The sequence below is a fragment of the Pomacea canaliculata genome, linkage group LG9 (assembly GCF_003073045.1).
Source record: "Pomacea canaliculata isolate SZHN2017 linkage group LG9, ASM307304v1, whole genome shotgun sequence".
Classification (NCBI taxonomy): domain Eukaryota; kingdom Metazoa; phylum Mollusca; class Gastropoda; order Architaenioglossa; family Ampullariidae; genus Pomacea; species Pomacea canaliculata.
This window is the reverse complement of record NC_037598.1, coordinates 23,286,705-23,297,851: the sequence shown is the minus strand read 5'-3', so window position 1 is coordinate 23,297,851 and position 11,147 is coordinate 23,286,705. Positions and strand designations below refer to the sequence as shown.

Here is an 11,147-nt window from a genome sequence, read left to right as displayed (position 1 = left end):
GATTCCTATTGGTGGAGCTAAGTTTGCATGGGAAAACGGTTTCTATTGGTGGAAGTACGATGAAATGATTCATACGTGATTACTTGAGTAAGTGCTCAGGGCGGTCCACAGTTTTTTTCCTTGTTACCAAGCCCATCCAACAATTTCTCCCCACACAGTTTTCCTTTTTAAAATTTGTTTAAAGTAGAGACGAAGGATAAATCGCTTATAAGTATAGTTCACGCCTGTGGCCTGTATCACAGTCCATTTATATCTATTTATACCTGAGTAGCTACGCTTACCGGGCATGCAATGATCGAACCATGAACTTGTATTACGTCCGTGAGTGAACTCGATCGGCTTTGACACGTTTCTATTATATCTGTTATTATTTTTTTGTAAAGCGCTTTGAGGTAGCCGTTCACTTTATTATTATTATTAGTTTGATTTTAGCCAATATGGAACATACTTGATGTATATATAGTTACTTAATTGGGGTCGTGTACGGCGATCGTAATAGAATTGTTATTTAAAATCTGATCATTCGATTTATAAAGGTCAGCAAGGAAGATCATGAAAGGCGGCGAAGGCTACGTGTGGTCACCCCAGCAGACTCGAATCTTTCGCCCACCAGCTCGATTATACTGTTCAAGTCAACTTGACCATCGCCATGATCGGAGGCGACGTACTCGACCACTGATGATCGCGAGCGGATATAGCTGTGAAAAACTATTTAGCAAGAGACGCGCGCGATCTCGAAGTATAAGACTCAGAAGTAAGGTGACCAGACGTCCCGCTTTAGGCGGGACAGTCCCGCTTTTGACCTCGTGTCCCGCCTGAATATCGGGCTGGACGCCCAATGTCCCGCTTTCTGGCTTTCTAGCAAGTCCATCAAATGTCCCGGTTGTCTTTAAAAATCACTTTTTTCGGTGTTCTTTGACACCATCATCGGCACGTGTCCCGCTTTCGCCCCCGAAACGTCTGGTCACCTTACTCAGAAGCAAACTCATGATCGATTACATGTATTAGCACAATCGTTTTACCATTTTTTCCCCTTCTAGAAAGAGACGTTTTGTTGTTTTCCCATAAGGTTTTGTCTACAGGAGCGGTCATTTTAGTAATTTACTTTTTCTCATGGCTTTAGGTTATAGAATTTTTCACTTTAAAACAATATGTATAAAGATAATCTATGAGCATATTCATCATACATATTTGAGAACCGGACTACCAAAATGGTATCTGACCACAACTCATTCAAACATGATGAAACCAGATTCAACATTTTACTAGGTTCAATTCTTTTTAGGTCATTCCAGAAGCATATGCTCATTTGCTTTTGTGCAGTGAAATGAATTATTTTTGAAAAATTATTCTTTGTGTTTGTGTTGGGAGTACATGGATCATTCATAAACACACATTAATATTTAAAAAAATTTATTCATGAGAGAGTGATATGCTGTATAAAGTTAACTACAACATTACAGAATATCCACAGATACTTAAGACAATGTGTCCTTTCTTTTTTTTTTTAAAGTTGTTGCATTACAAAGCGTGCATCTCAACTAACCAATAATGGTATATACAGATTAATAACTAAAAATACTTTACAAATCAGACAGCACAAACTAGGTCACATATCTTTCATGGGGAGCAAGAAATGGAGGAGGATTGCTGTTTTGTGTTGAGCCGGTAACTAAAGCTATATCACGGCAGAGCAGCCAGCCCTCTAAACAAGTACCATATGCAGAAAATGAACAGCGTGCCCAAGACAAAATCTAAACCCAATCCTCAATGTATGGGTTGAAAGTTGTGCCACCAGACTGACCCCTTATCATTCTTATATATATTAAAAAAAAAAAAAAAATAAATCAAAACATAATGCTAGTGGTTTTCATTACTTTTTCAATGACCATACTATTTTAACTACATTCAAGTCACGAAAGCATTCAGATGTTTTAGACATTTTGCAAAGATTCCACTTCTGACGGGAAATTTATCATAAATGTTGCTTTTTTTTCATTGCCATAAATTTCTGGTTCTTATTTTCAATAAATCTATGTTGCAAGTTCATCTGGTAAGATCCACATGGCATACCACATTGATTGTTTTCCACAGCACACTTTTTTAAAAGATGATTCTTAAAGTGCCGAATAATGATGCTTATAATAAAAATTTAAGAAACAGAAAATCAAACTGATTTGATTCTAGCTAATAGGAATGTCAGACACCAATAAAATGTATGGTATATATATATTTTGTGGCTAGACATAATCCAACAAAATAATTATTACATATACCTGTCCACAAACAAAATCTCTTACAACTTAATTCACAAAATATTTCACAAAGTGTAATATACAAGTTATAATCAAGGCACTAAATACAAAAGAGTGAACACTAACAGATTTGTAATTATTATAAAGAATGTCAGTACAAAAAGACAATTACACAAACATGAAAAGGCAGCAACACTTTCATGTCATTCATTTTCAGAGAAAAATATATTATTCAGCTTCTCTTGATAGCATAGAAGGGAGGTTTTAAATAAAAACAGCACTAAGTATCTAGATGAATAAGAAGATCATAAACCAGGAGCAAGCCAATTTAAAAACTTGAGGGCAATCTCATATCCCACAAAGCAGGCCTGAAACAAAAGAAAAGAGAATCTATACATTCAGTTATCAAAACCAGTGCAGTTTCATTGTTTTCTTTAAACAGAAAAAGCACAAGGCATTACAGTACAAATAATGTACATTGTATGTGATACTGCTCTCCTACAGCTTGGATAGACTGGACCACTGAAGAAAATTCTAAACGTTATCTGCATTACGTACATGGATATAGTTTGCAAACAAAAGTGACACTTTCCAATAGTTTACCAATCGCCCCCTTCCTTAAAAAAAAAAGGCAAGGACTCTCATCAAAATCTTAAGCTACTTATGCTTCCCTTAAATGTCAGATTGTAAACCCTTTTCTCCAAATAATATTAATAATTTTACAAGTTTCTTTTAAAAAGAAATGTATCACGCAAAGTGCACTTCTAAGAATGTGCTACCATATTAAAAATAAAAATCTCATGTTTTACAGCTGATCATCAGTTTCAGATGGGTTTACAGTAATACATGCTTCTTCTTTGGTACAGTCACTTTCAAATCCAAAAAGCTTTATATATCTTTCTTAAAACCCTCCCCCACTTATTTTTTTCATAAATAACACAGCCCTCTTTCTTCCACAATAAGTCTTGACCCTAAAACTGTAAAATTTAGCCTGGTACACAGCTTGGGAAAATGAAATGATGCTTTATGATTGACTTGCAAACAACATATCTATGTAAATTTAAATCATTTGCTGTGCATGCAAATACATATACACCAAATAGAATCTCGTAAGATTTTAATGATACTGGAAACAATACAATGAAACACAATCAATGAATTTTGAAAAATGTTTTTCGTATAGCATAGAGTAGCAAAAAGAAAAAAAGAAGTTCCTGCATGGTTGCCAACTAATGCTACTAATAATAAATTATTAAAGGAAAAACATTTATGTTGATGCCAGACAACTGGAACCAGAATGTCACAAGGAGTTCACTAGAGCAAGCTGTGAAATATTTTCAGGCTATGAGAGAGAGAGAAATAGTGACTGAACAAAAACTAACAGCATTGGCTGGAAATGCTCGAAGCATAACTGGTGTAACTCCACGGTACAGTGCCATGATTCCTTCCTCCCTCAACAGCTGCCTGGCTACATCCCGAATACCATTAGGATATGTTCCATGAGGTGCTGCAGGACAACCAAACAAAAATTAAACGGAATATTCCAGAAACAAGTCACAAACCTTGTAATAGAGAAAACATTTGTATTATTTATGAACTATCTGTGTTATATGCCCAGATAAAGTTTATTCAAATGAATTTAAATTTTGTTGTACTAGAGTGTGGTCACTCACCAGTCTGCAGACGAGATTTCAGCACATCAGGGGGAATAGCAACCAACCAGTTGAAGACACCAGCCATACCTCCAGCAAACAGGGTCCGTCCTATGCTTAGATCACCCCGGCTGCAGTCAAACCAGGTTTGATTTTTTCATACAGGTAAATAAAATGACTGAGAACGTGATCTGGGTTTTTTCCCCTTGAGTTTTTTGGTTTGCCATGGCCAATTTAAATAGTTATAAAATCATACTCAGTGTCAACAAAACATCTTCAAGATGACATTTGATAAAAGAAAAATTTATTTAAAGTGTATAGCAATTTTTTCTAAGGGGGGAGGGGGTCCTCACATGGAAATCTTTTCCTTTATTATCTTTCAATGTTCTTCCTACATTTGGCAGATTATCCTTCCATCCCACAATCTGCTCAAACACTTTCTTCTCTCCCTTTTGTCTCTGAATTGTTTCTAGTGTCTTTCATTTGTTTTCATTTAATGTGCACTACTTAAATATTTTTTTTTACATACATTATAATAGTATGTTTTCATTGTGATGGCAGGAGATTTTAAATAAACTCTTATTATTAGTATTATGAAAGATAAGAAGCTTGACAGCTTCAGACCCTGCATTATGTTCACACATCTACAATTTTAAACTGGCATCAGTTAACACAGATGTAACATCATCAGGGTAAAACTTCCCCATACCTGTGACCAGCTGGTGTAAGAACACGTTGCAGCCACTCATAGGTCATGAAGTACATGCCAGAAGCTGGCACATCACGTAACAGTGTTGCAGCGGTTCCCCGATACACACTCCGAATACCCCCTTCTCTATAAAGCTGTTTGGCACAGTCTATGGGACCAGCATACTTTCGCTCTTTGCCAGAGGATGCTTGCTGGATCTGGGACAAACGTTATTGATCAAAAGTATCTAGTTTTAAATATACAAAGTGTTGGTTTTATTAACCAAACTAAACCAAAATGCAACCATGTGGTTCATGCCCGTAAGATAAAAATGGAGCACAAAGACTGAAAAATGTAGCCGTCAGCCAAACGCCAACAGGGTAAATAAAAATGGAATTTTACAAATTTAAATCACACAACCAAAAGACAACAGTTTCACAAAAATGATCAAGACAAGCCATCGTTTAAACTTACATAGATGCAGGCTACATCGTTTTCAACAGACAGGTCTAAGGAAACTAATATTTAAGTGTATTCTTACAGCCTAGAAATAGAAGGAACAATACATTTTCTTTTCACTTAAAATTTTTTCTCACCTGCAAGAGACACTTTATTCTCTCCCCTGGTGCCATAATTAGTGTCGTGAAAACACCAGCCAACATGCCAGCTTTGAAGATCTGAAAGTAACTGTAATACATTCAGGTGATAAGAACAGACATATAAATTAACAACAAAGACCAGACTAGTAAATGGTGCAAGATTAACAATTTTTAAAAAAAATTACTTTCACTTGAGCTCTCCATAGTTTTTATCTTCTTTAAATTCTCAATATAATCATAAATACTTGTATATTAACATCTTAGAAAGAACAGTCTGGAATTGGCAAAAACTATTGTAAGTTTTTTATTCCTGCTTGTTTCTTGGCATAGTGCATCTCACACAAAACATGCATTACTCTGTGGCATGCAGCCAAGAAGGCAGTGATTGACTTTTTCACACTTATGCATGCACATGTACTTGCATAAATAGAGACAGAGCACCTTGTGCAAATAACCACTAAGCAAGGAACAAGCAAATAAGGTGACACTCACGTTAATTCCTCATCAGGATTTTTCTGCTGAAGCCTGCGCCCTACCCCATAGCCGAAGAAGCAGACGGCAAATATTGGCGCTACACCTGCTAGTGGTGCTCCCATTCCCTTGTACAGTCCTCTAAAACCCTGCCAAAAAATAATTTTTTATATGTTAGCAGTATTCATAAACAAGTTCTGACTAAAATTTGTAGTTGCAAGTCTTACAAGAAAAAGAGAGACAAAGTGGATTTGTATGTGCACAGCAACTAAGTACTTTACAAAAATCTTGTTAGAAAAATAAAGCTCTCTGTGTGTATATAGATATGCAGCCCTATGCTCCACTGGGGGGTGAATAGGAACAAAAAGAATATATATATATAACAATTCTACACACATCCTTCCTATTCCACCCATGCACTTCATCAAAGATGTCTTATTAATGAAAACATGTTAGTTAAAAGTTTATTATTCTACTCTGAAATCAACTCACTAAAACATTAGAACAGGGATATCATTATCATTCATATCACATACACTGTAAAATCTGACTTACTGGGTCATATATATCACTGATATATAGCTATATCAAAAGTAAATGATATAAACTATTTAACTGCAGGTTTGGGAGGATTTTAAAATTATTAAGATCACCAAAAAAGTTATTTTTACACAAATATTCTGTGCACATTATAGCACATCATAGAATCAGTCACACTGCATGTCAAACCTTTCAAGAAATTTTATACATAGAGGACAGAGAAAAGGGTTAACATAGCTTTTATATGTATAGTGAATTGCTTATATCTGATCCAAATCTTGATAAATTGTCACCTCTTTTACAATTGTCTGTTTGGCACAATCAAAAGTTCCTGAATACAGGGGTGCTTGCCCAGGCAGTGGCTTTGGCATGGTCTGCAGTCGGACCTGCAAAGATGTTATCAATTTTGTCAGGCAAAAGAAGAAAAGTATGGCTGCCATTTTCAAAGCTGTTAGAACATCTGGGTGTGGGGTCCAATAGGAGCAACAATTTTAGGAAAATGTAGCAGCAACTGATGCTGTATGATATCTGTTGGTGTTCTGTCGTAGCTATATGTATAAATACACAGCCATGTGGCCAGCATATTCAATTTCTACACAGAAGGAAGCTAAGTCAAAGCTTACTTGGGCCAGTTATTAAATAAAAAACCACCTCTATCCACCCAAAGTGCCTAACAATTTATCAGGAAACAAATATGTTACTTGGGTGGCATACAAAGCTATGAAGCATACCTGTTAAACCTAATTTTAACCAGTGCAAGAAACCTAAAATCCCCCTATCATCCAGCTCTTTAAAGGCAGTTTGTTAATAGCATATAACTCCATGTACCACCACGGCCATGTACAGGTAATGCATGTTCATGGTACCACTCCCCTCTATTAAATCTACTCAGCTCCACTTCTCTTTGTTCAATATGGGGTCACATCTGCTAAACTGTGAGTATGACACACTTTTGTATAACTTGTATTGCCTACATCTATTTATGTTCACACTGCCAGAGCTAGCGGTCACATATATCTTGCGAGATGTACTGCATGCTCTGGAATGCTTGCACAGCAGAGATTTCATGCACAGGGGCGTGAAGGCTAGCTATATTTTAATATCAGCTAGCGGACAGGTGTCTCAATGGCCTGTGAACAGTCTATGACTACCCCCAACATGCTGTTGATAGCCACCAGTGGCTCAGTCCGGAAATTCTTCATCTGGCTGGATGCAATAGTAAATCTGACATTTACAGTGTGGGTATCTTGGCATGCGAGCTGGCCAATGGACAAGCACTCTTTACAGACATGCTACTAAGATCAATGAAACAAAACCTATGCTATAGCTTACTCGACCACTGTGGGACAGTATGTTCCTCATACTTCCTTGATGATTCTAGATTTGACAATTGCATGCTGTTAGCATTTATGTATGTGCGGTGTCCTTTGTCTAAAGCACTTGGGGTTCACTTAGAAAGGTGCTATGGAGATTATCATCATTACTATTATTACACTGATCCGAGTACATGCTTTTCTAAACCATCAAGTTAAACACATTTCTTTCGACAATTTTAATGGTTAGCTAAAGGCGTAAGAGACAGCAATAAAACTACCAGACAAACGACATAAGTAAAATTGTGGCACTGAGATATGTTTAACAATGTTCTGGGTCGAAGTCCACATTGCAATGAAGAGCTGTCACAGTAGACACTCACACAGGTGTAACAGTGTTGGTAATTGTTGTTTCATAAATCGATAACAACTTTTTAGATGCAATGCCTAACACTCTAACCTTTATAGTGTCCAGTGGATGGCCTGTCACCACGCAGCAGACGCCACCGACACCACCAGCCAAGAAATCTTTGATCGGGCTAGCTTTCGGCATGATGCTTTCCCGCTTAGGCCTCCTGAGTGTAGGCAGACGAATTTTGGTACACAACTTCCGCTTGCTCTTCGACCAGTTGTATTCATCCGCACAAAGAACAACACGTGCAGAGTACTATCACGGACGTGTATTGATGGACTGATGTCTGTATGCCGAGACTCACTCTTGGCCTCTTGCGAAGTTATCCGCTGTTAGTTTCGGCGAGCCGTAACAAAGAATGTGAATAAACTGGAAGTTGTGTCGTCTAATGCCTAAAAAAAAAAAAAAAAATCGTCTGCTAGCAGTCCAGGGATATTAGTTCGTGGTACTATAAAGCCTACACATGGATAATCAATCTATAAGTAGAATCTTTTAAACTCGCATTGTACATGTAAAAGATCTCATTCTAGGTATATATGGCTAAGTATTTTGATTTTCAAAACTATATGTGTGTATTTTTTAAAGTGTAAGTGAATTTGCTTCTTTGACATTTTATTGCGTTACTTCTTCCTAAACAAACAGGTATGCGACCTCTTTTTTATGTCACCAGGTGACCCGGTATCGTCACTTATCACCTGGTTTACATCTCGGGTACAGAGGTACACAGAACTCGGGTTCGCAGGGCCTGCTGATCGGGTTGTTTTGTTTTTTTTAATACCGGTTTCCTCCCCCACCCCAACACTTTTCCTTACGAAACACGGATCGTGGTAAGAAATCACCTGAAGGTGCAAGCACTTTCTGGCTGGCTGATTTTTTTATTTTTATTTTTATTTATTTTTTGTAAACGTCTCAGTGAAGGAAAAACTTCGAAAGCGTGGTCAGCGACCTTGACACTTACGTGCTGAGGAACCTCGGCTTCACTCTTTGAAAGCTATGAAACTTGTTCGGGGGCTGATTCAACAACTTTTAAACACTATGAAGGGCTGCTTAAAGTTTATTGCGATATGCAAAATAGCTCAAGGCCTAAAACTGATGACAGGTAAAGGTAAAATAAATGAGGACCCAAAGCAACCGAGACAATATTAAACTACAAGTGAACATCGCGAGCACCGTGTCCGTAGCGTAGGGGTTATCTTGCTAAAGAAAACAAAAACAGACCGATTAAAATAAACAATTTCAGTAAGGGAGTAAACATTAATTCCTTCTATCTTCTTTTAAAGACTTGATTATATATATATCTTGAGAAAACAATTTTTCAGTGCAGATCAGGTAACAAACACTGAAGAATGGGAGATAACAAGCGAAACCTTTTTTAACGTGTCTTACGTCCCTTTGATTAGTTTATCCTCTGCCAGTTTGAATGAGTTTAGTTTGGCGTCTATGCAGAGAAGTCAAAATGCTCAGGTTATTAGCTTGAAGGCCGAAGTCATCCTACCTGAAGGAAGTGAGTGGTATCTCCCGTGCGAGGGAAGGTAGGAGTACACGCGGTGCTGACTGCTAGCGGCCAGTCGTCTTCAATTACTACCCGTACAAAAGGCGGGTGGACATCACAGGCACCGCCGAGTAGCCTGGCCATAAAACCCGACCATTGTACTTGCCGCAGGCTCTGAGCGCTGAGGCGAAACGACTTCTATCTGAACACACTGTCAGGGTTAAGACCGAGTGTATTCTCCACAAACAAGCAAAACTAGAATATATGAAGGAGAGAAGAATGAACAGCGCAACTGACACAAACATAAAAACAACTGAATTTTCAAACTTTAATTTTATTGCTTTTTTATCTGTCTTATTATCTCTCATCTTTCTTTCCTCATAAGCGGGGATATAAATATATACGGCTTGCCATGTTTTGAGTGCGACGTGCATGTACACTAGTGTTCACACTGTAGTATTATTATTTTATTTTCCGGTTGCTATGTACACATTGTTTCTTACACTCTCCATCTGGAAAATAGCGGTCCGGTGGTGCAACGGTTAGCGCCTGTCACCAATACAGTGAAGGTTGGCTGATCTTTCTCTGCACGTGACATCTGTTTACAGGGCTGGCTGCTTGCCGTAATATAGCCTTAGCTGCTGACACGGCGTAAAACACCAATTCCCCACCCCCCTCCATCTGGAAAATGACAGTCGTGTCCATCTCATGAATTCCGTGTCCTACTACACCATTTTCTTACCACCCTCTGCACTTCCGTATATACACCGCTGTTAGTTTGGCTCTGGTCTGATTTTTTTTTCTTTTGGAAAACCCAACGAGTAAGAGAGTGGGAAAAGAGCAACAATAATAACAACAAAATATAGTTTGCAACTAAAATTCATTTAATTTATTTGCACAGTTGCAAACACCTCCCCCCTTCATCTCATGATTTACGTAACATGACAAGGAATTCAACATTTCTTACTGGCAGGTGAAGTACAGGTATGCAAACAAAATTAGTGGCTGGAGGCACTGTCATACAGATTGATACATAACAAACAAAATCACCAGATTAACAATTGAAACACCAAATTTAACACTACTGCTGATGATTCTACAATTGATATCACAGAATAACAAACATGTAAAATGCACAAGATAAAAATCGTTATAACATGCGAGTGGGCCTTGCCGTTTTAGACTGGAATGAATATGTTTATATAGACAATACATTTATCGGTGTGGAGCTGTACCGTGGTAACAACAATTCAGTTTTGAAAATACAAACATTGATGGTAAATTATTATCTCATTAATCGATGATGGTTGGAATTTGTTATTTAAATTATATTATTCATTTCCAAATCACGATACTGAATGTGCATGAACTTGATCAATAATATCCTGCACCTTGTCGTGCTCACCAACAAACAAACATGGAATTGCTGAAGATGTTTTTTCTTCCATGGGTACATTATTGATTCCACTATCTTGACTGCAGGGAAACTGAGGACTTTCACCGCTCAAGAAATGATCCAGTAGAAAAGACACAAAAGCAGACGGGGATTTACTGCCCGATTTTTTTTGTCCAAGTTCAAACTTATCATTAAATATATTTCTTGCTTTTTCATCTTTGAAACACAAGCGTATATCTTTTGTTATGGATTTATATTCGTAGGTTTTAACAGTGCCGTCCGTCAAAGTTTTCTTGCAACGTTTCTTCAGTGGCGTTGGGTTTTTCTCC

General features: G+C 37.5%; 1 protein-coding gene across 1 annotated transcript; it reads right to left on the bottom strand.

The window, feature by feature from the left end:
* Positions 1-1,265: 1,265 nt before the first annotated feature.
* On the bottom strand, positions 1,266-8,224 carry LOC112571581 (mitochondrial carnitine/acylcarnitine carrier protein-like). Its single transcript, XM_025250668.1, has 8 exons — positions 7,979-8,224; positions 6,499-6,591; positions 5,687-5,814; positions 5,192-5,282; positions 4,617-4,813; positions 3,929-4,038; positions 3,638-3,762; positions 1,266-2,623 (listed from the first exon to the last, which is right to left on the bottom strand). Exons 1-8 carry the CDS (start codon positions 8,069-8,071, stop codon positions 2,561-2,563), a joined length of 900 nt encoding a protein of 299 aa, XP_025106453.1. The 5' UTR covers positions 8,072-8,224; the 3' UTR covers positions 1,266-2,560.
* Between the last annotated feature and the right edge of the window lie 2,923 nt (positions 8,225-11,147).